This window comes from Rhodamnia argentea, chromosome 9 (assembly GCF_020921035.1).
Source record: "Rhodamnia argentea isolate NSW1041297 chromosome 9, ASM2092103v1, whole genome shotgun sequence".
NCBI classification, from domain to species: domain Eukaryota; kingdom Viridiplantae; phylum Streptophyta; class Magnoliopsida; order Myrtales; family Myrtaceae; genus Rhodamnia; species Rhodamnia argentea.
The window spans coordinates 2,405,769-2,430,150 of record NC_063158.1 but is presented as its reverse complement, the minus strand read 5'-3'; the positions used below and the strand labels follow the sequence as shown (position 1 = coordinate 2,430,150).

The following is a 24,382-nucleotide window of genomic DNA, read 5'->3' as shown; positions in this document are numbered from 1 at the left end:
GGCAGCTAGATATCTTCTCTGATGTGCCTCACTCTCTACCTAAACATTTATTGATTCTTGACCTGTTTGTGCCTACTCGGTGATTTTTGTGCAGTATGTTATGGACGCTAAAGAGTAGAGAGAGATTGACATCCACAAGATGATCTTGAATGGCTCAAAATATTGATAAGGGTCAAAAGCAGAATTTGTTGATAAAGCTGGTAGAATCCCTCCTTTAATTGCTCTGTAGTCATTAATAAAAAGTTTAACATCGCTCTCCGTCATTTCGTGCAAGAAATAGTGCACCAGTTCAAGTAATAGAGGATCTCCCAGGAGAACAGAGAGAAATCTTCTCTTTGATGCCACTGTCAGGTTCTGAGACAGAAAAGAACAGGGCAAATCTCAATCAGTCCCCCCTATGGTCACATTTTTTGTTTTCTTGTGGTTTCAGACTGCCAATTTCAACTGCCAATCTCAAACAGTGCACCAGTTAAAAAAAGGGTTGTCCTATTCGAGAAAACTCGAGTTCTTGTATCTCTTAACGAGAATATTTAACATTGAAAGTTGAAACTGACAGAATCTACTGATCTTCTCCCTTCATTGATGCTACAGATGGAATTCATTCTTACCCAAACTCTTGATCTTTGCTAACATGATGATCAGAACAATCACATTTCACAAGATATAGATGCTGTTAAATTGTTAATAGATCCTGAGTTGAACAATTGTTTGTGACACTAAGTGCTAGAGGATCATACACTGGCATCGGCACAATGGACACCTGAGAAAATCTGTTATTAGAGATGATTCGAGTCTAAGACGCTATAAGCTTGTTTGAAGTGGGATGGGCTAATGGAGTACCAGGTTAAATGAGGTAGAGATAGATCTAAAGCAATGTGAATTGAAAATTTAGGGAGATCACTGCCACCAAGCTTAAACTATTGGATGAATGCTTAGTTCAACGTTAAAATATTTAACACCTCCCTCCACGTGTAGTGTTAACTTTGGCCTAATGACTAACATTACAACTGTACAGCGGAGGAAGAACATCTTCCAGAATGATTAAAACCAGCAGAGATTACCTAAAGAAAGTTGTCATGAGGGAACTTTGGTTTCTACTGATTTGGAACTGCTAACGGATATCCTTCTTTTCACTTCGTTTGGAATTACCCTCAGCATAATGATTCAAGACCACTAGTTTTACAGAGGCGACTGAAAAATGAACAAGAACCTGCTTCCAAACGCTAGTTTTCACATTCACCAGCCCTAGCAAGACCAGATTGGCCCTCGACAATGAGTGTAGACATTACAACATGTTTGATTCAAATGCTCGTCTCAGTGAAGTTAACATCATATGGCTTCTTCATATCAAGTTCAGAAACGACTTGGTTCTCTTGACTAAAAGAAGTAACAGACAACCTATTCAAGCAGAAACTTATTATTTAGGAACAGTCAGGCTTATGCTGAAATCCCATAGTTTCTTTCCGAGTTCTGCATCTTCCGCGAGAGAGCTTGCTTTGGCTTTATTACAATCCATGAAGTATTCGCCACTAACCCCTTTCACCTGTGGGTGCAGAGCCACATAGCATGTAGTTGCCGCTCCCTACATTTATTTTTATTGAGCACACCAAATTCAGTGAGAACACGGATTATTTGTCGAGCAAATTTTGTCACACTGACTGCAGATGTAAGCAGAAATTGGCATACCTGCGCAACATTTTTTAGGAAGAATTTTCCAAGATTAGAAAGTACTGCATAAGCCAGGGGCAAGAAAGCATTAGAAATAAGAAGTTTTTAAATAGGTAGAACGGTGAGCAATTTGACCAAGTTTTAGTATCTCGACAAGCAAAATTCGTTTGCTCAACTGAGAACAAGCCTCTCGCTTAAGTCCTCCATATGACTAGTTTGCGCTTGGCACAAAATTTTATCATGATGCCATGACACATTTCTTAGCCATGGCATCAATAATGCTACTCGCCCTGCATGGCGATTTACCATTGAGAATGCTATGGTGGCGAGCAAGATTGGTCGCTATAGCTCCAGGATGAAGTGAATTAGCAGTTATCTGCACCCCTTCTTCCTGTTCGATTAAGGAAAAATCAATTTACAGCTAATTCACGAATACAAGAGGGAAAGGATCATGAAAGTTGACACTGAGCAAGAGAAAACTCAAGAAAATATAAGGGCGTCCCATTGCATGGGGCTCCAGTTTTGAAGGATCTAAGGGGGTGTAGATATACAGAAAACAAAACGCTATAGCATTTAACAACCAGAATCAGCGTCATGTAAGGTATTGAAGGATCCAAGGAGGTGTAGACATACAGAAAACAAAATGCTATAGCATTTAACAACCAGAATCAGAGTCATGTAACATGTATGGTCACTAGAATTTTAATAATAGTCTCCAGGACGAGAAACAACAAAGGCAAGCATTCTCGTTATGCAAATGCAAGTTAGAAGAATAAAATATGTAAATTTGAACCTTACCTTTAAGCGCCTTGCAAGCTCGCTAGCATGTAATATGTTTGCGAGCTTCGACTGTCCATAGGCTTGTATAGTATTGTACCTGCAAGTAGCACGTACATGTAAGACATCCACAAAATCCAACTCGAATAAAGTGATGTGCCAGACTGAAAAAGGACTGCTATAGCCTGAAAGAAGAAGGAAACAAAGAATCATCCTTGAGATAGAGCTGTCTTTTCTTACTCTGATTCGTTATTGATTTTGTCAAAACGAATTCCTTCACGGTATGTGAAGCGGTGACCCCCTGAGGACAGATTAACTATCCTTCCTTCTGCATGGCTTTCCTGTGCCGTTTTCTTCATGGTGTCCAACAGAAGATTTGTCAAAAGAAAATGACCTTGAAAAACATTTCAGGAGAAGGTAAGCCATATGACTCGCACACAACTTAGCAAAGACTGAAGGAATGTTATACAAGTTCCTCAACAGTATAAAAAAATATAAAATTCAATGCTAATGTAAGTCAATTGATCCAGAGTTTGGGACTTGATGTTTGAAAAAATAACTCATATAATCTAATACAAAAGGATGTCAGTCATGGAAATTCATGAGTGAAACATATATAGGACACACCTATATGGTTTGTTGCAAACTGTAGTTCTATGTTGTCTTGGGAAAGCGCGAAGGGACATGCCATTATCCCTGCATTATTACTTCCAAAGAGAAGAAACATTATCATACTGCATTCATAACACGTAATCCAACAAGGTAAAATAATCAGGAGCTTGTGCATGCTGAAACTTGTAGAAGCGTGAAATTGAAAAGCACTCAGCACATGACTCCTCATTCAGCATTTGCTAGATGGCAGTCAAGAGAAATTAAGTGACAGTTTTTTGAATGTTAAGGGCCACATTTTGGTAAAATGATTAAGATTTCTTACATAAGGAGATTCAAGGGAAGAGCAGATGATTGATAATCTAACGCGAATTTCCTAACAGATGCCATAGAGCTGAGATCCAACTCCATCACATCAATCTTAGCAGATGGGAGTTCCTTAAGTATAGCTTCTTTGACACTCCTACCAGCATCAACGTTCCTCACGGCCATAATAACATGGACTCCATGTAAAGCAAGAACTCTTGTAGTCTCCACGCCAATACCACCAGAGGCACCTGAAACCATAGCAAACCTCTGTAAAATTGAAGTAACCAGAAGGGATATAGATTAGCATCTCAAGTCAGATCGACACATGAGTATGAAGGTTGTCTGATTAACGGTCAATACTCGCTTCAGACAGGAAATAACTTATACCCTGAAAACCATTAGAGAGTCGGTGTCGTCAACATGCACGAACATCTAGGAATTTACCCTACCAAACCCGCAAACACAAAACGCCATAATCTTCATTTGAAAAATTTTCAATATGTGGAACACTTCAACATTGCAACAAGTGATCTAAGAATTGAGAGAGAAATGATTGGTCTATTAAAAAAAAAAATTCCACCTCTGAAACACGTTGACCAGACAATTACCAAAAATTTCTTTCTCGTGGCCAGATTAGATATCAAGCTATGGAGCAAGACCATCTCAAATCAACCCTAATGCAACCAATCATAGTTTTCTCCTAAATCATCTGCATCCACCAGTTGACAACATCTCAACCCATGCTAGACTAAGGGTGCTTATTATCCTAACAACATTCCCCAAGCATTCCACAAGCAGCAATCCAACAGAGAGTCAAATTCTAAACTCAGTTTAGTTCCTGCAACAAAACATTGATTTCTCTGCAAAGTTGACAGGCGAAGTCAAGAGTTTCCCAGTACCAGTAACTTGACACACACCCTTTTAAGGAAGAATGATTAAGATCCTTCGGAAGTGTTAAAGTATGCATTTTTATACGATCATCCTCTTCAAGAAAGGAAATAAGCTAAAGATGGGGGAAAAGCGCAGATACGATTATAACAAGACCTGTGACAATGGCAGTGAAACCAGTTCCATCGATTCCCTGAGTGACTTCTTCAGCTGTAGAGCGAGCAGAGTACCCAGAAGGCCCTTTCCACCCAAAAATCCACATCTTCTTTTCCGCTCTTCCCCCTCTTGTTTGCAGATTCAAGACACTACACAACACTTTATAGCATACACCAAGGCAAAAAACGATACTCCACAGACACAGACAGAGTTATATCGGTGGAAAAAGGAGGAAAGATGGGAATCTGAAACAGAGAACGCTGTCGTCATCCTCTGGAAATCGCAGGATCTCCTGGGCAGGGCAGGAGTAACATTGTTCGACTTAAAAAGGGGCAGAGACCAAATCGTTTTGGTTGGATGCAGAAACTATGAAAGTGATATTTCTCCTGGGAATGACGATGGCCCTTGACGAGAAATGCCAAAGCTGTGCCTGTTTATACGTGGGATGCAACCATGGATTTGACGTGTGGATTAGTCCGAAGCAATTCCCACTCAGTTAGTGGGAAAAGTGCAAAAAAAAAAAAAAAAAAAGAGCCTATTACATTAATGCCAATTTAACCTTAATTTTAAAAATATATATATTTAAAAATATTAAAATTATATTAAAAAATATTCACGTTAGCACCGATCATGCCGCGTAGAAAGATCGACGTCCACGTCCACGTCAGCGATTTCGGATCAAAATCGACTTGATTAACTCAATTTGCACAAATGCAAAAAGCCTTAAGATTAAATTGTCACCAATAAAAGGTATATGATTGAATTGATATCGATATAAAAGATTTAGAATTGAATTATCACAAAAAAAAAAATATTTATAATTAATTAAATTAATGTAATAAATTTAAGACTTTTTTTAAGCTTTTCTCCGTGGTCAGTAAGGTCATGATGACAACGTTGAATTCGATTAGAAAAACGACCCTCTTTGTATTTTTCCTTTGTAATTTGATGTTTGGATATGATGCGGGCCACTCACTCATTTTCTTTATATCTTTATTTTTGCAATAAAACCGGGCAAAAGCTGTCAGAGATTACATACTGTGGACTTCAGGATGGAAAACTCCAATTTATCACTTAACAGGAATTGACAAAAGACCACAGGTGGACATAGAATGATCTATAACTGATGCCATAATTTGCTAACTATCAGCAATTCAGTTGCCATCTCTATACAAATTCTTCACTCAAATAAGCAGATTTTACCGGAAGCGGTTTTGGATATCCCTATAAATCTGAGTTATGGCAGTGAGATCCTTTAATTGTGTTATGAGCATGAGCATTAGAATTTCCTCGGGAAAAATTGTTCACAAAGTCCTAAACTTATTATACGACGGTCATGTCACGTAAGACAGATGACGCTAATATGAACAAAATTTATAATTTTATTCATTTTTCTTTTTTTCTTCTTTTAACATAGGGCCGACAAAGTTGCCAACCACTGAGCATGGGCCGGCGATCCCTTCCAACCCCTAGACAAGGGTCGCGACACTCTCACAATGGCCGATGAGGGCTGCGACCCTCTCCCGCGATCAATGAGGGTTTTGTGGTCACCCAAGGGCTAGTGGGGGCTTGCTGGTCCTCGACCCCGTGTGAAAAAAGTGCCACGCAGGACGACCGACGTTAACGGGATCGACATGTCGGTGATTTTCGATCAAATTAGTCGGAAGGATTACATTGGCAATTCATTAAAATGTTTACAATTAAATTATCAAATCGTTAAAAAGTTTATGATTGAATTGGTATAATTGAAAAGTTCAGGACATTTGTATATAAATTTAACCAAGCTCCACACATAGGTTTTCTCTTCTCCCAAAAAGGGCTGCCAACCTCCCTCTTCCTGCAGGGTCTTTTCTGTGGGGGAGAGGGGGACCCCTCTCTCTCTCCTCTTTGTTTCCATATCTCTTTATATCCTCATCTTAAGTTTTCTTTGTTGATTTCGTAGATGATCCCGTCGACTTTCTCCACATGGAGAGTTTTGTTTGGTATGCTCAGAAGTTCAAAGTGTGAGCGTCTCGGAAGAATCTGTTATTTCAGATTTACTCGCTTGCTCCAGTTCCGGCGCTTACTCCTATAGTCAAGCGCGGCTCTTCTATTACTTCAACAGTCGATTCAAAGTTATTTTGTAATCAATAGATATCTATTTGGCAGACCTTCTCCCCCGATCTAGAGTTAAACTTAGATTTGGATGCTCTCCTATTCTAATCTAGAAATAGATATGGGATTTACAAGGCGTTATCTTTGCTTTTTTTACCGGTTGGTATTGTTGTTGTCTCTATATAGTGATGGTGCTGAGGCTAGGAAGCACATTTTTCGGGGGCCTTCGTGTCGTGTCGAATCAAGCACATTGAGATTGATTGTCACTTTGTACAAGAAAAAGTTCATCAAGGGGAGATCATTCTTCAACATGCAAGGATGGAGAATCAACTTGCAGATAGTTTTACTAAATCTCTACAGGGGAGTAGATTGAATTTTGTATGTAACAAGTTTGTATCGTTTGATATTTGCATACCAACTTGAGGGGAGTGTTAGAAAATATGTTAATGAGGGTAGAATAGTTATTTTATGTTTGTGTTTGGAGTGTTATATATAAGCTTGTAATCCCCTTGTTTAAGATATTGAATAACATAAGCATCTCTTCAAATAGCAATGATTCAAGACCACTAGTTTTACAGAGGCGACTGAAAAATGAGCAAGAACCTGCTTCGAGAAGCTAGTTTTCACATTCACTGGCCCTAGCAAAGACCAGCTTGTCCACATGTGCTTTTGCAGAAAAATTTGTTTTCAGATACTTTTAGTACTACTGTTTCCAGCTTTGGTTGTTTCTATCTTTTTCACGAGCCCCTGTTGAGTGTTGATGCCCTAAGCCAAGTTGGTGAGCATTTTGCGGATCCTTTTCGCAGGTAATACTTCCCTCTTGTTTCTGCATCATGCTCATGAAAGTGAAACCACGAAATAACCTGGTTTTCTGACAAAAACTAAGTTTAACAACTCAAAAAAGACAACCTCATTGAACTGAGAACGATCACGGTTAAGTCGAGCGTATGCTGAGTTACCATAGTTTCTTTGCCATTTATGCATCTGGAGCGAAAGAGCTTGGTGCGGCCTTATTGCTGTCCTCGAAGGTACACATCGCCGACTTCCTTAATTTGCGGGCACAGGGCCGCAAGGAAGAAGTTGTTGCTGCTTCCCAAACCCATTTTGATCATGTTCTACCGAGACAATCTCCTTGAAAAAATAGAGGCCTTCGTGTTCTAGGAATTCTTTTTTTTTTTCCTAAACTTAGATTATATCCACATCAAAAGTCACGAACCTGTGCAGTATTTTGAACAGGAATTTCCCACGGCTAATAGCAATTCCTGCATAAGCCAGAGAATTGATAGCACTAGTCTCAAAAGAAGAAAGACAGCTTCAAAATGATTAGAGCACGGAAGAAATTTCATCAAGTTACGGCGTGTTAATGTTAACTATGTCAAAGAGCGAAATCTAAATGCGCTTTCACAGACAAATTTGTTTTCCAGATATTTTAGTACGGTTTCCACACCAATTTTCCCTTTCGGCAACTTGGTTTTCTGTGATTCTCTCATGCTATCCGGGGGAAGACCGTCTTTAGAAATATCAAGAAGGACACTAATCAAGAAGTACGACTACCGTCTGCAGCATCCACAAACAGTAATTCAATGATGAATTCAATGACGAGTCTTCACAGCAGGTTTTATTCAAATGCTCGTCTCAGTGAAGTTGCCAATATATGACTTCTTCACATCTAGTTCAGAAATGACTCGGTTCTCTGGACTAAGAGAACAACAGACACTCTGTTCAAGCAGAAACCTTATTATTTAGGATCGGTCAGGCTTATGCTGAAATCCCACAGTTTCTTTCCCAGTTCTGCGTCTTGTGCGAGAGAGCTTGCTTCAGCTTTATTACTATCCATAAAGTATTCGCCACTGACCCCTTTCACTTGTGGGTGCAGAGCTGCATAGCATGTAGTTGCTGCTCCCTGTGTTCATTATTTTGAGCAACCAGATTCAGTGAGTAACATGGATTAAAGGGCTTGAATGTTGGGGAAATTTTGATGGGCTGACTGCAGATGCCGAAATTGGCATACCTGTGGAACGCTTTTTAAGAACAATTTTCCAAGAGAAGTACTGCACAGCCAGAGGGGAAAAAAGCATTGATGAGAAACAAGAAGTTCTAAAATAGATGGAACAGCAAGTAATTTGACCAAGTTATTATAATGTGTTTGCTCAATTGGGAACAAGCCTCTCCTTTCAAGTCCTTCATGTGACAAGTTTGCACATGGCACAAAATTTTACCATGATGCCACAGCCCCTCCCATAGCCATTGCATATAATGCTACTCGCTCTGCAAGTAGACTCACCATTGAGAATGCTACTGTGGCGAAAAAGATTGGTCCCTATTCCTCCAGGATGAAGTGAATTAGCAGTTATCTGCACCCCTTCTTCCTGTTCAATTAAGAAAAATTCAATTTACAGCTTTATATTCGGGAGTACAAGAGGAAATGAGGCATGGAAATTAACAGAGCAAGAAAAATCTCAAGAAAATATAAAGGGCATCACAGTGCATGGGCCTCCTGCATTGATGGGTCTAAGGAGGATAGATATACAAAACACGAAACGCTATAGCAGAAAACAAGCAGAATCAGAGTCATGTAGCATGTATGGTCACTTCCAAATATAATGAGTCTTTAGAACGAGAAAAAACGAAGACAAGCATTCTTGTTATGCAAATGCATTTTAAAAGAATTGAACTTATAAGTATGAACCTCACCTTCAAGCACCTTGCAAGCTCGTTAGCATGTAATATGTTCGCGAGCTTCGACTGTCCATAGGCTCGCATACTATTGTACCTGGAATTAGCAGGTAGCACATACTTGTAGGACATCAACAAAATCCAACTTGAATAAATTGGATGCACCAGACTGAAAAATGACTGCTATAGCATGAAATAAAAGGAAAAAGAATCATCCTCAAGACAGAGGTGCTTTTCTTACTCTGATTCGTTATTGATTTTGTCAAAACGAATGCCTTCATGGTATGCAAAGCGGTGAGCCTCTGAGGACAGATTAATTATCCTTCCTTCTGTATTGCTTTCCTGTGACGTTTGCTTCATTGTGTCCAACAAAAGATTTGTCAGAAGAAAATGACCTGGAGAAATGTTTCAGGAGAAGGTAAGTTATATGATACACAACTTTGCAACCAAAAAATAAATAAATAAGTCAGTCAGTTGGATCCAGAGTTTGAGACTTGATGCTTTGACACAAAAACTCGTATGATCTAATACAAGAGAATGTTGGTCCCGGAAATTCATGAGTGAAAAGTATACATGACATACCTATATGGTTTGTTGCAAACTGTAGTTCTGTGTTGTCCTGGGAAAGCATGAAGGGGCATGCCATTATCCCTGCATTATTACTTCAATAGAGAAAAAAATTACCATTCTGCGTTCTTAACATGTAATCCAACAAGTGCTCAACTCAAGTTCAAATCATCAGGAGATTACACGCGCACTCAAATTCGTAAAGTGTGAAATTGAAAAGCACTTGGCATGTGACTCCTCATTCAGCATTTGCTAGATTGAAGTCATGAGAAATCAAGTTACACGAGTTTTTAATGTTTAGGCCCATAACACATTTTCGTGAAATGATCAGAATTTCTTACATAAGGAGATCCAAGGGTAGACCAGATGATTGATAATCTGATGCGAATTTCCTAACTGCTGCCAGAGAGCTGAGATCCAACTCCATCACATCAATCTTGGAAGATGGGAGTTCCTTAAGTAAAGCTTCTTTGACACTCTTACCAGCATCCACATTCCTCACGGCCATAACTACATGGACTCCACGTAATGCAAGAACTCTTGTAGTCTCCATGCCGATACCACTAGAGGCACCTGAAAGCACAGCGATCCTATGTAAAATTGAAGTAACTAGAAGGAATAGGGATTAGGATCTCAAGTCAGTTCAACACAGCAGTATGAAGGTCGTCATGAATTAATGGGCAATACTCAGCTCCAGACAGGAAAAAACTTATACCCCGAAATCAATTAGAGAAGTCAGTGGAATCAAAATGTACATCTAGGAATTTACACTACCGAACCCGCAAACGCAAAATGACAATCTTCATTTAAAATATTATAAAAAGTGGATGCTTCGATGTAACAAGCAATCTAAAAATTGAGAATGAAATGATTGACCTATTCAGAAAAAATTACAGCATAACTGAAACACGTTGATCAGACAATTACCGAAAATTTCATTTGCGCCACCCAGGTTAGATATCAAGCTATGAACCAGGACCATCTCAAATCAGCCCTAGGGCAACCAATCATAATTTTCTCCTAAAAAATCTACATCCACCGGTTACAACATCTCAATCCATACTAGACAAACGGTTTGTATTAACCTAATAACATTCCCCAAGCAGCAATCCAAAGACGACCAATTCTAAATTCAGTTTAGTCACTGCAACAAAACATTGATTTCTCTGCGAAGATGACAGGCGAAGTCAAGAGTTTCCGAGTACCAGTTATTCGCCATAAACCCTTCCAAGGAAGCATGATTGAGATTGTTAGAACTTATTAAAGTTTGCATTTTGATTCGGCCATCTTCTTCAAGAAAGGGAATAAGCTGAAAAGTCAGGGGGGAAAGCGCAGACATGATAGCAACAGACCTGTGACGATGGCAGTGAGGCCTGTTCCATCGATTTCCTGAGTGACTTCTTCAGCTGTAGAGCGAGCAGAGAATCCAGAAGGCCCTTTCCACCCAATAATCCACATCTCTTTTTCTTCTCTTCCTCCCGTAATTGCAGAATCAAGACACTAGACGACAGTCATTCGCTGAGTTACTTCACAGACGGAGGCAATGTTACATCAGAGGAGAAAAGAGGAAAAGATGGGAATCAGAAACAGAAGAAGAGTGTCATCATCCTCTGGAAATCGTAGGATCTTTGGGCAGGAGTAACATTGATATCATAGACGCTATGGATGATCTATAATTGAGGCCTTAGTGTGCTAACAACCTCCACTTCCATTGTATTCTCCATTCACATGCTTTGTTATAACAAGCTGATATATGTCGTTATGAATGTCCTTATGAATTGAGCTGGGATAATTGTCTAAAAAGTCCTCACCCTTGTGCGGCGTCCAATTCAATCGTAAACATTTTAATTATGTTAATATAGCTCTAAACCTTTTGATGATTTGCCAATTTAGTCCTAAACTTTTCAATTCTGCCAATGTAGTCCTAAACCTTTTGATGATTTGTCAATTTATTCCTAAATATTTCCATTGTGCCAATTTAGTCCTAAATCTTATGACAATTAAGCGATTTAGCCGTAAATGTATTGATAATTTGTCAATTTAGTCATTTTTTACAATATAAGTTTAAGACTAAATTGGCAAAATTTGAAAATGTTTATGATTAAATTGAAAATAGTTCAAGAGGTTTAGGACTAAATTGACATAATTCAAAAATATATAATTAAATTAGCAAAGTGTCAAAAGATTTAGAACTAAATTAGTGCAATTGAAATGTTTATAACTGAATTAATCATCGTACAATAAGTTTGGAAAATTTTTGGATGATTTTCCCGAATTGAGTCATGGCGGGCTGTGAGATCCCTTAATCGTATGAGCATAAAATTCTGTTATTACCAATAGAGAAAAAGCAATAGTAACAAAAGAAAGCTCCATTCAAATTATATAGCTTTAGAGCGATGCCAATTCGATGCACCATTGATTAATGTGCTAAACTCTGTTGCTTATTTGAATATCATCAATCACTACAGATCTCTCAATACTCAATCTTAAATGTGAGCGGTTTCAAGTTTCAAGGTCAAGTCAAGTTCTAACTATCCGTTGAAACCGATTCTTTAATTTTTGAAACCCGAAACCTATCTTATATATCTTAGAAATTAGAACCTACCAGGTCACAAGTTTTGGGGTCGGGTTAGGTTCCACCTACCCATTAGAACCTGTTCTCTAAACCTACTATGCATATCTTAGAACGTAGAACCTACCATGTCACAAGTTATAGGATCGATTTTAAGGTCTACACGAATTACATCTATTTACTTCATTAAACAATTGCAATGAATCATCACTTCTAATGACCACTATTAGCTATAATCCACCGACGGTAACTCATATTTAGACACACGAAAAAGTGTGAAACATTAACAAAGTAAAAGTCTCAGTCATGGATATTGCTGGAAATGGAAGCTCAAACTAGTGTTCTATATTACACACTCATCTTTAGATATCATGAAGTATTATAGGATTGTGTGAAAATATAGAATAAGAAAAATACAAAAACATGTTCCAGATTGTGGGTTTCAAGTTCCAAGACCTGGAACCTGAAACCTACTCATCGAAATTTGTCTCCCAATTTTTGGAATTTGAAACATACCTTGCATACCCTAGAACTTGAAATCGGTCCGATTCCCGATCTAACCTAGAACCATACTCTCCCCTATGCCCCTACCAAATCCACACACTTTCACGTCTTCTGTGTACTCTTTCTTTCCAAATAAGAGGTACAAGACCTGTCACTTTTTTTGGAGAAAAATATTGACGGGGATGTTTACACGTTTCCATTACTTAGACTCTTTTTACATGATTAATTCGTATCTGTATTTATCGATATTTCATATTGTTGCGACCCTCTCGATTTTTAGGTCGAGGGAACGAGGACTAATGGATCGTTGTCGTCCAACTCGTAGTGGATGGATTTCAAACGCGAGCCCTTTCCAAGGCCCATTACCCAAATCACGATGGTGAGGTTTTATTAAAATTCGACCCTTATTTATAGTGGGGGGTCATATCCATGAGCGACATATGCATAGTATGCATGCCAACGAAGTCGCCACCATTTATTTTTTGAAGAGTATGATTAGAAATCCTATTGAGTAGTCGGAAGAGTCCGTTCGATTTTACGAAAACCAGAGAAGTTGGCTTAGGGACTTAGTTACATCAAGATTGTCACCGACGCCTTTTGGATACCTAAGTTGAGTGATTTCCTAAACTAAGAATTCATGCAAATGCGTCGGAAGATGAGGTAAGTTCTAACGATCTAAAAGGTGTTATGCGGATGAGAATTTTCTAATTTATCACACATCAAATAATGAAAAGTGCACAAATCAAGGAATCAATAACATGCAGATAAAATGCATCAAATCATCAATCAAATGGTCACATATCACATCTAGTATAGCCCTAAAGGCTTAAAGAGTAGTCCATTTAAGTTCAGAGGTGGTTGGAGAAAAATTTGGGACGAAGTGTTTAGAGGGGGAAAATGGTCATTTTCGAAGGCTTGGAAACCCAAAATGGACAAAATTGGGTTGGGCTAATGGAATGTGGCCTTTTTCCATTTTTGTGATTTTCGGGGATTTTTCTGAATTTTTCTGAATTTTTCTAATTTTTATTTAATTTTTATTGATTTTTATATTTTATTATTTTTTAATATTTTCCGAACCGAGTTGACCCAACCCACGAAGATCTGGACATCCGACCCACACCCTAATGGCCTAATGGTCCCGGGTTGGTCTAAATGACACCGCATTTGCATTTTTTTTTATTTTCTAATTTTTAAATTTTTTTTAGATTTTCTGAGGATTTTCTTTGATCTAATAACTAATCCTATGGTCCAAGTTTGCCCACGTGGCACCCTTGGATTTGATTACTAAAACCTACGTCCTAGATTGAATGTAGACTATCATCCTGTCCATCCAATTTGATTACTAGAACCAACGGCCGAGATCGAACGGGGGGACTAATTCTCAACCGTTTGATCAGATTACCAAAACTAACGGCCCAGATCGGACAACTCGGCTAATCCTTAACCGTCCGATCTAAGATTTTATTTTTTAATTTTCGAAAATGGTTTTATTATGCAAAAATGATTTTTATTTCTGAAAAATTTTCAGATCGCGACACGTGGTCTTATACCAATAGTTCGATCAAGGTTTTATTTTTAATTCTTAAAAATGCCTTATAATTCTCCGCTCAGAGCCACGTAGTGCTATGTCAGCATCACGTTGGACGTTGACCAAGTCAACAAAGTCGACTGGTCTTCGTCTTCCTCGCGTAACCATCGAACGGACGGCCGAGACTTCTCCAACTCCGATTGACGGTCAAACCTGAGCCAAATCGGCTGAAATGGGTCACGATTGACTTGTCTCGCTCTCCATAACAACATATGTAAAAATCAAATCTATTCAACTACTAGAACTCGAGAAATCAAGCTCACACAAAGAGTATCCACAGCAATCTAGTCATGTAGAATCGAGCATAACTATTCAATCAAAGCTTAGAGCACTCTCAAATCAAGTTCAGAACACTTACCCGTGAGTCCGATCGACTCGGTTTTGGCTAGCTTGAGCTAGGGAAGTCGCGACAGGTTTACAAGGTGTGGAGGTTTCGACTCAAGGTTTTCTCGTGGAATCGATGCAAAAAACCAATGCGATTGTGCTTGGTGATGTTCTAGAACAAAATGCACTCACACTAATTCACAAGATTGTGGCCGGAATAGTGAGATGCCATGCAAGCACAGTGAAGAATCTCAAAGTTCAACTAACTTTTTTTGGGATCGCCGAGCTGCGAGGCCGGTGGCGATCGCCTCCTTGGGGCTTTAGCAAGCTTCCTGAAGTGATCCAAAGGCTTGATTTGCCCTGGATCGTCCGACCTGAAGTAGAGAAGTTTCGGCTTGAAGCTTCGCCAATGGCGATGTAGAGAGCTCACGAGAGCTTCTCTCTCTTCTTTCTCACTCTCTCTCTAGTTTCTCTAGTTTTTTGTGTCTTGCGAATAGAATGAGCTCTTCCTCGGGTGAAAACGCGTGGGATTGATATAGCCCAAGTTTAAAAAAAATTTGGCGCGGGAGGTCCTCCACCAACTTGCTCCCGCACGTGACAACGCATGCCGATTGGTCCGAACGGCAATGGGGACGGCAAGGGATTCCGTCAGATCCGTTAGCAGGTCCATCAAGCGCAAATGGAGGTCTAATTTGGACGGTTTGTGCAACCGTTGACTTTTGCACCTTCGCAGTATTGACTAGCTTCACTGTCGCAACTCCAGCGGTCTTAGGCGGCGAGATTGAGCTTGATCGAAGCGGGATGGCCTGGCAAACAAAACCTCTCCCATAGCATCTCCAATTGAGCTCAGGAAGGTTGTCAATTTTATTGCTCAAACTCAACCTGCAAAACTGTGCGTGGGAATGGTTGGGGAAGAAGGTGGATTGGCCGAATCGTTGGGTCGGATTCGGTCTGAGCCAGGCATACCCAGCTGATCAAAAATTGCTAAATTGATCTGCCAAAACTTAGAATTTGTCAAATTAAATCACATAATTGAATTTAGGGGCATGAATTCTATTTAGAAATGGAAAGATTGGGTAAAAATAAGACAAATTGTATGAAACCCCCAAATCTCCCATTTGACCGAGATTGAGAATTGGTCAATTCAAACCCCAAATGGCATAATCAGTTCAAGACACCCCAACCAATTGATTCAGGAGATCGAAAAATATAGGATAGTGGCCTTACATTTGCATGATGATCCCCAGAATTTGATTAATTGCATTTTAATTGAGATCCGGGGACTTAAACTGAAAAATATTTGTGCATTTAGGTCCTTTTAGTCCAAATGGGGCAATTATTTAACATTCTGGGCCAAAATGGAATGCAAGGTATTAAAGACAAATATCATGACTCAAAAGAATAGAAAAGTTTGGCTAAAATGATTTAAAATGTAATTTTTTGGCCAATTTAGGACTACGCTCAATGAAGAGACCTGCGGTCCCACACTCAATTTTTTAAATTTTAAGAGGCCAAAATAATGAGGGAATTTAAAAAAAAATATATTGACTATTTTTGTGTATTTTTGCGGCCTCAAATGCTATTTTCCCGATTTTTTCAAGTATTTTTCTGTTTTTTTAAAATATTCAAAAATATTAAAAAAAATGTGAAAAATCATTTTTTTTTTTGTTTAAAAATGGTTCCTCAAGATTGGCCAAGGCTCCCAAAGTTGATTTTATAAAAAAATTTTTTGACTTTTTATGGATTTTTTTATAAATTATTTAAAAATAAAATTAATTAAAAATCGGCTATCAACACGTATGAATTTATTTATACTAGTAAAATCGTCAGCAACAAATTACCGAGACTCTGATTTCAGTGACTGTCTGGTTAGGATGAAAACATTCTCGTGGCAATTACAAACTAATATCATTGGGTCAGATTTACCAAAGAGTATGAATTTCCAGTTCCCCACCATTTTCCCATTGGGCAAGTTTCCATTTTTCATTTTTTTTTTCCTGTCATTTTCGATTCAAGCAATTAACGGACATTCCACATATGATTGTTTCTTTTTTTTTTAATCGGCCAGAGCACTCCATTTCTCAAACGAAGCTTTTCTTGATGCTGTCGAGTTGGTGTACATAAGGTTTTGTTTTTTTTTCTCGAAATGCACATGATATGCATGGACTTTTACAAGAGAAAATATTAAGGGAAAATACATTCAAAAACCCTAATTTACGCCCATTGTGACACATTTACCCTAAATTTTTTATTGTCATGTCAAAAAGCCCAAATTATACACGCCGTGACACATCTGCCCTAAACTTTTTATTGCGTCATTAAAAATCTTGAACTTGTACCATTGCGACACATTTACTTTCTAGTTAGAAGAAGCGATTAAAAATATAATGTGAATTCAAAGTGACGCTGATATGGCGCCACACAAGCGCCACATTAAAAAAAAAAAGAAGAAGGAAAATCTAAAGTCACCATTCATTATCTTCAACCTCATGAGTTCCTCAGCATTGCCGGGATTGTGCTGACGACAATGCTGCCGAAGCGCGTCGTCCAAAAGACTTTGGCGCCTTCGTCCACAAGCTCTAGCTCCTCCCTCCTCCTCCTCCTCCTCCTCCGCAGCCCACTCCTCCCAAAGCTCCTCACCCTCTCACCGGCCTCACGTTCGCCGTCTCCGACGTGTATGAACACCTCCCCTTCTCTCTCTCTCTCTCTCTCTCCGGCCTCTCGTTTCTTTCATGGAGGGATTCTGCTTCGTTGATTGCCGATGATCGTTCTAAGTCCCAGTTTTTTTTTAAAATTTTTTTTTCAGGTTGCTGCGGAACGAATCGCATAGTGATGTTACGGGCGTTTCATGTTTTGAGACCCAGAATTGCGAGCTTATCCGGATGGTTTCAATACCCAGTCGCATCTTTTTCCTGATTGTTATCATCTTCATTATGAGTTTCGAGTAGAGTTACTGACTGAACTTGTTTGACTAGCACTGATGGGCTCTTGGGAGGGGGAAAGAGGATCATTGCTCTGTCCAGTAACTTTTTTTTCCCTCTTCCCCAAAGGGATGGGAAACATCAAGTAATACCTACCCGTAATTCATCATTTTTCACTTTTCCTCTCTGCAAATATTCGCATGCAACACAGGGAAATTGACTCTATTGTTTTTTTTTTTATAAACTTTTGAATCCTGCAGTTTTGCTATTGAGAGGTTGAAGACGATGAATAGTGAGTGACTTCAGATTTTCCTTTTTTTTTTTTCTTCTTAATATCTTTCATATCAGCACCACTTTAGATTTACATTATATTTTTAACTGCTACTTTTAATTAGAAGGTTAATGTGTCACAGTGGTACAAGTTCAGGATTTTTAGTGTCACGATAAAAAGTTTAGGGTAAATGTGTCATAGTAGACATAATTTGAGGTTTTTGGTGGTATTTATCGAACTATTAATTAATGCATTCATAATCCGTCACAAACATAAATAGGAAAGCCGGTCCAGAATTTACACCATAGGATCAACACCTTAAAAAACCAACCAAATACAAGCCAAGAAATGGGAAAAGAGGATAGAATGATAAAGAGATGTTTCGACTCAAAATTAAGAGCAGCAGAAGAAGAGGAGACTCTCTTAGGCCCTGGCCTTGAAAGGGATGGCTCTGATGATTAGTTGGTGGTACACTGCAGCCAGTGCAGCTCCAATGAAGGGCCCAACCCAAAAGATCCACTGCAACCAAAAAATAAAAGGTGTTTTAAGTTAAAAATGAAAGACAAGAGAGTGTTAATGATGCTTGTTCGCCAAGTCAAGGATTGGACATATTGCAGATTGCATCAAGAAAAAGGATACCTGATCATCCCATGCATGGCCCCTGTTGTAGATGATGGCAGCTCCAAGACTCCTGGCGGGGTTGATGCCGGTTCCTGTGATGGGGATGGTTGCCAAATGAACCAAGAACACCGCGAAGCCGATGGGAAGAGGAGCCAAAATCTGCAAGATGATGGATGAAAAGGGAAATCTGGTTAGCACGTGCGCGGGGGAGCGCAACCCCGAGCGGAGATCAGGCAGAACATTGCACGGAATGTTGTGGCAACCATTAATAAACTTCGGAATGTAGATGACATTATTTAGAGCGAACGGGGAAACAGTAGATACAAATCAATTAAGATCACATGGGAGCAAAGCCAAACTTTATGCTAACATCTGGGTTAGAACTGGAGGATCTCAGAGAAATTTGTACAGAAGCTAACTGTGCCGTTAAGCTTGAAATTAGCAATGAGTTCACTTGTTTTGGACTTGAGAAATGTAACAGAGCAAAGTAAGTTCCTTTTTCACATCAAGCTCCTCTCATATTAGGAGGAGGATTGGAACCTTTTGCCGACTGCTTCCGACTTCTTTCATTGAGTCCCAAAACATCAATAATTGAATTGATTATGTTTGCCAATATATTGGAAAAAGATTGGCAGATTACCATGATTAAAAAGAGGAAAAAATACGACATGCTTGAAAAGTGCAAACACAGTAATTGCTATCATGATGAGGCCAGGATTTGGAAACAAACAATGAGAAATTTTAGCATGCATCAGTAAGTTTAAGATGACAAACATTCAGTAACGTCGTTCGTCTGCTGCCTATCTCGATATTAGGAGGAGAAAAACAAAAGCTTTTTTATGTACCTAAGGCCAATTATGTGATGAACGACCACCTCAGCTTTAATCAATGTAAGGCCATTTATCTACCCGCACGGCACATCAGCAAAAAAATAGGAACAACCACCTCAGATTTAATTAATCTAAGATTGGAACCTAAAGCTAACGACCACCTTTTTGGCCACCCTAATTTCCTCAACACTTACAGTTGATTGAAAACATACTGACAATGGAGCCAGAGGCATCTCAAAAATTTTTTTAGATAAATATTCATCGAATATATGATATCGCATACTCAATCAATTACAATGCACAAATCATGGGGATCTAGTGATCAACCCCACTTTGGTTTTCTGACAACCCAAATCAGTTGAGTGAAAAACACGCTTATGTAGCCAGAGGCATCTTGGGAATGTTTTCCATGAAACGTCACACAGCCATGGTGAACTCAATCAATCACAGGGCACAAAATCATGTGAATTTACCTTATTCCTCAGAAGTACATTATTTTTTAAGCAATATTTAGCAAGAATTACTTGAAAACATAGTGAACCCAGCTAAAAGATCACGAAGCCAAACCAAACCCTACATTCACAATGCTATTAACATGCCAAAAGGAAGGCTTTCAAGAGTTCAAAGCAATTCATAAACTTTAGATCAGAAGAAAAAGAGAGAAACACATACAGGAACATGGGAGTCTCTGGCATGTCTCTTTGCATCAGTGGCAGAGAAGACAGTGTAGACAAGCACAAACGTGCCAATAATCTCAGCACCAAGGCCATCACCCGTGGTGTATCCATGGTTCACAAAGTTGGCCCCACCTTTGAGCAGCTCATACCTGGCCTCACCTTGCAAGCCCTTGACCACACCAGCTCCACAGATGGCACCAAGGCACTGCATGATGATATAGAACACTGCCCTGGTGAGGGACAGCTTCCTTGCCAAGAACAGGCCAAAGGTCACTGCCGGGTTAATGTGTCCACCTGTATCAATCAATCAGAAAGCCACTCAGGAACACACATGCTTAGACCAAAGGTCTCTCTTTTATTGCCAGATCTGTACTTGTTTAACCATAAATGGCATAAAAAGGGAACTTTTAAGATGGGCTTAATCGAATTGCATAGGCTAAGCTGATGAGTTAATGAATGTATTCGCCTGTAATCAAGAACCACCCAACATACGTATGCTTTAGCCAAAGGTCTCTCTTTCATGATTAGATCTACACTTACGCAAAACAAGAAGAACATTACTAATCTGCCCACATATGGCATAAAAAGGAAAACTTCCTTTCTTGGGCTAAATCCAACTGCATTGGCTCAAAAACATTTCAAGAGAGGCTCTAACCTGAGATACCAGCAGTACAGTACACGAGGGCAAAGATCATGCCACCGAAGGCCCAAGCAATTCCCTGAACGCCGACAGTGGCACACTTGGTCTTGCCCTGCGACACACCCATCACAGTCAAGATGGCGATGTAGAGGAACAAGAAGGTGGCCACAAACTCTGCAATCCCAGCCCTGTAGAAGGACCATGACTGGAGCTCTCCGGGCTCAAAGAGTGGTGCTGGCGGTGGCTCCTTGTAGTCCTTGTCTGTCTGAGCAGCTGTTCCAATGGGTTGCCTCTCAGGGAACTTGTTGGCTCCAAGCTTCACATCTTCTTCTTTACCCTCCATTATCTCTTCTTCTTCTTCTTCTTCTTTCCTCACCCAAAATGCTCAACAATGAACAATGCTTGAGAAGATTGGAGCGAGCGAAGCAAAAGGTGGTGAAGCAGCAAAGGGTGGTGAAGGATAAAAGGGAAGATTTATAGACAGATGGAACTTTGGAATGTCTTACCTGCACAACAAAGTGGGAAGGCTATGATTATTTGTTTTCCATTTTTCACACTACCAATATTTGTCTGGTTACTATTGGAATTTGAACTTCAAAGTAAGCTTAGCAATACAAAAACAAGGAGGATTTAGAGGTGGAGCACAGTTCTTGAGAGAGAGAGAGAGAGAGAAGAGATGATGATGACACGTATTGGCTGGTTGGTTGCCGGTTGGTGCCTTGGTTGTCCGGTTCTATGTACTCAAAATAACTTTTTTTTTATTTGTCCTTTAAAGTTTTTATTAAAGGTTAAAATTCTCCGACAGTTGTATTGGCCGGTGAGTCCAACCCATCCAGGCCGTCCGTTCCAATCATAAGAGAATTATAGTTCAAATATAATCTCCGCATATGAAAATGAAATTAGGATCACGTTTGTCCTTGGAAATTCAAGTAAGAACAAACAATGGACTCTTTTTATGGTTCGAACTCATACCGAGAATAACGTCGAAACCTTTTTTTCAATTATTCCCGCTCAAAGAGCTTTTCTCGGTATAAGTATCACAGCATAATTCAATATTTTCTTCCTTTTTTTATTGTGAATTGAATTCTATCGTTCTTCTTTTTTACCTCACGCAGCGAAATTCGAACCGTACGTCCTTAACTCGTGATGATAATGTTTACGGTTATTTTCGTAAAATCATGTTACTTTCTGGGCCACGGTGGGAGAATATATAAAAGAAAAAAAAATTAGCAACAACAATGTTAAACTTATTTCATGGAATATCCCAAGAGATTATTAGTTTCTTTTGCATGATTTGTATGCAAAAGAATCGTCTCCACCTTTGGTTGTGACCGTTGAGGCGAAAAAGAAAAGGAAGGTGGCGAGAGGGCCCGAGGAAGCACATGGGGGAAAAGGCAACGGCTACCCTGCTCGTGATTTCGTAAAATTACATTACTGTCCCTACCGCCAAATGTGTAGGTGAGTCGGTGGGCTCCACTTCAACGGCATGATGATTGATTAGACATGATGATGGTGATGGTGATGATGATGATGATCCGACACGTCGTTGCCACCTCAATGAAAGGACGACCGTTTTTGCAACCTCCCTCCGTTCCGCAAAAAATATCGATTTTAATTTTTTTTAAAATCAATTGACTTGTGTCGTTTAAAAAAATTAGTCCATAAATTTTTGTTACCGTTAAAAATAATTCGGTTCCAAAATAATTTTGCGGACGATGAAATCTTTTTCGTGATTCACTTTTTATAAACAATATAAGCAACAATTTTTAGGGAAATCTTTTTTTTAAAGTCATTCGTTTTGCACCAAACAAACTAAGCGGAAAATAGCATAAACTTTCCTTTGGAGAGATAGATTGACCATAGGCTCGTAAAATATCCAATGTCATGTGAATGTATGTCCAAGCTATGTGCTTCCAATTCATGAGAACTTTAATCAATTAACCTCGATTGCAGACTTGACGAACGCTTTAAGCGTGAGATACTCGATCTTGAGAGTAAAGAAGAAAACGTTAATTGGAGCGGATCTACAAGTACTCCTCGATATTCCAAAACAATGCTGAGGTTTTTGCAACACACCCACCCCCAACCCCCCCCCAAAAAAAAAAAATGAATTTCTCAAAATAATTATCGGTAAGCCAAGATTAAATATTTTCGATTTCAAATCATTCTCACAATAAAAACAAACACTCACACATTTCCGAAAACTATATACATGTACTCACTTCAAATGAATAAAAGAATATGACGGAAGATCTAAATAAAGATAAAGTGTACATAGCTCGAGGATAAAAAGGAAAAAAAAGGGAAAGTAGGTAGTGATCCCAAATATGACTATAGTCAAAATCACTTTGATTGACCCAAAAAAAAAAATTTCACTTTGATGACTCGACATGATCCATGAAGTTCTTTTTTTTTTTCTTTTTTTTTTTTTATGGCCAAGAGTCGTGAACAAGATTGGTTTAGTTTTAAGGTCACTTTGAAAGGGGAAAACAGAATCGTGGGGGAATCAATGATGCTTTACAGCGCAAAGACATAGGATACCCACCTGGTTTTGTGGCCGCAAATCACATGCGAGCCCCCTTTAGTCCCCACGATGCACTGCAGCCTTTTTGGCAGAGTGGGATACATCATACATCTGTTTAAGAACTACGTGGAGGGAATTCGCTAATGAAAGCAAAAAGACATGGTTTAATACCATAAAAAAAAAAATCCTAAATCGATATACCTATGATAAATTTATTCCAAAATAATCGGTTTTTGACCGACCATGGAAAAACGTTCAACTCCATTTGGTCACCTCTAGGTTAAGACCATAAAAAAAAAACCCTAAATTGATATACTTATGATAAATTTATTTCAAATTATTTTTTTTACCACGAAAAACTCCAAATTAATACTCCTGCGATAAATTTATCCCTAAACTATTTTTTTAACCACCAAAAATCCTAAACTGATTCTTTTAATTTTTGTAATAAATTTACCCTAAACTAAATTTTTTACCAAGAAAAACTCCAAATTGGTGTGCACTTGTGACAAATTTACCATCCGTTAAATTGAATTAATATCACGAAAAGTTTCAAATTGATAACATAAGGTAAAAATCCCAAACGGGTGCACCCGTGAACCGCCACATGCCATTCGATTTAACAATTTAACTGTTAGATTTAACGAAAACTAACGTATGGTAAATTTATCATAGGTGCACCGATTTGAGGGTAAATTTATCACAAGTGTACCAATTTTAGATTTTTTACGGTAAAAAAAAATTATTTGAGGTAAATTTATCACAGGTACATCAGTTTGAGATTTTATGTGGTATTGTTAAGCCAAGGAAAAAATGAGGAAGAATCCTCTGCCTTTCTTGTGGGGTAGCCTTAGGCGTGCAGTTTTCCAAAAACGAACCTACCGAGTCGCCATCATTTGAGAACCCCATCTCATAAATCCTAGTCCTGTGTTTGCATCATGTGTCCTAAAACTAGAAACGATTCAATTCCCTGACGGACGCCACAAGGCTGTTACCATCCATGAGCGGTTTAACTTGAGAGGATGATCGGACAGTCGGATCCAGCTATTCGGAAAGCCAGCAATGGAGAAGTAGAGGACACCTTCAGATTCCCTGTCCTAGAGCATCATCAGTGAGAACTTAGCTTTGATGGCGAGGCTTGATATTCTACCTTAAGTGAAACGCGG

The 24,382-nt window shown here is 39.0% G+C and overlaps 3 protein-coding genes and 2 long non-coding RNA genes across 8 annotated transcripts; 2 read left to right on the top strand and 3 right to left on the bottom strand.

The window, feature by feature from the left end:
- Positions 1 to 1,279: 1,279 nt before the first annotated feature.
- On the bottom strand, positions 1,280 to 4,666 carry LOC115756118 (short-chain dehydrogenase TIC 32, chloroplastic-like). The gene is made up of 8 exons (XM_030695804.2): positions 4,408 to 4,666; positions 3,380 to 3,611; positions 3,073 to 3,152; positions 2,686 to 2,839; positions 2,467 to 2,545; positions 1,975 to 2,059; positions 1,687 to 1,730; positions 1,280 to 1,582 (listed from the first exon to the last, which is right to left on the bottom strand). Exons 1-8 carry the CDS (start codon positions 4,511 to 4,513, stop codon positions 1,418 to 1,420), a joined length of 945 nt encoding a protein of 314 aa, XP_030551664.1. The 5' UTR covers positions 4,514 to 4,666; the 3' UTR covers positions 1,280 to 1,417.
- Positions 2,080 to 2,429, top strand: LOC125316513. The gene is made up of 2 exons (XR_007199654.1): positions 2,080 to 2,187; positions 2,270 to 2,429. It is a non-coding gene; the product is annotated as an uncharacterized LOC125316513 (long non-coding RNA).
- Positions 3,071 to 18,843, top strand: LOC115756121. The gene is made up of 3 exons (XR_004017202.1): positions 3,071 to 3,207; positions 9,894 to 10,021; positions 18,832 to 18,843. It is a non-coding gene; the product is annotated as an uncharacterized LOC115756121 (long non-coding RNA).
- On the bottom strand, positions 8,199 to 11,354 carry LOC115756120 (short-chain dehydrogenase TIC 32, chloroplastic-like). Of its 4 annotated transcripts, none has more exons than XM_048284908.1 (8): positions 11,097 to 11,354; positions 10,086 to 10,317; positions 9,760 to 9,839; positions 9,419 to 9,572; positions 9,196 to 9,274; positions 8,786 to 8,870; positions 8,513 to 8,559; positions 8,199 to 8,404 (listed from the first exon to the last, which is right to left on the bottom strand). In XM_048284908.1, exons 1-8 carry the CDS (start codon positions 11,200 to 11,202, stop codon positions 8,240 to 8,242), a joined length of 948 nt encoding a protein of 315 aa, XP_048140865.1. In that variant the 5' UTR covers positions 11,203 to 11,354; the 3' UTR covers positions 8,199 to 8,239. The 4 variants fall into 4 exon arrangements, with proteins under 4 accessions (XP_048140865.1, XP_030551666.1, XP_048140863.1 ...); XM_030695806.2 differs by having other exon boundaries at positions 8,513 to 8,552; positions 11,097 to 11,351; XM_048284907.1 differs by having other exon boundaries at positions 8,389 to 8,410; positions 8,519 to 8,552; positions 11,097 to 11,352.
- LOC115756119 (aquaporin PIP1-3-like) lies at positions 18,166 to 21,177 on the bottom strand. The gene is made up of 4 exons (XM_030695805.2): positions 20,708 to 21,177; positions 20,048 to 20,346; positions 18,564 to 18,704; positions 18,166 to 18,443 (listed from the first exon to the last, which is right to left on the bottom strand). The coding sequence occupies exons 1-4, from the start codon at positions 21,033 to 21,035 to the stop codon at positions 18,348 to 18,350; spliced, it is 864 nt and encodes a 287-aa protein (XP_030551665.1). The 5' UTR covers positions 21,036 to 21,177; the 3' UTR covers positions 18,166 to 18,347.
- Between the last annotated feature and the right edge of the window lie 3,205 nt (positions 21,178 to 24,382).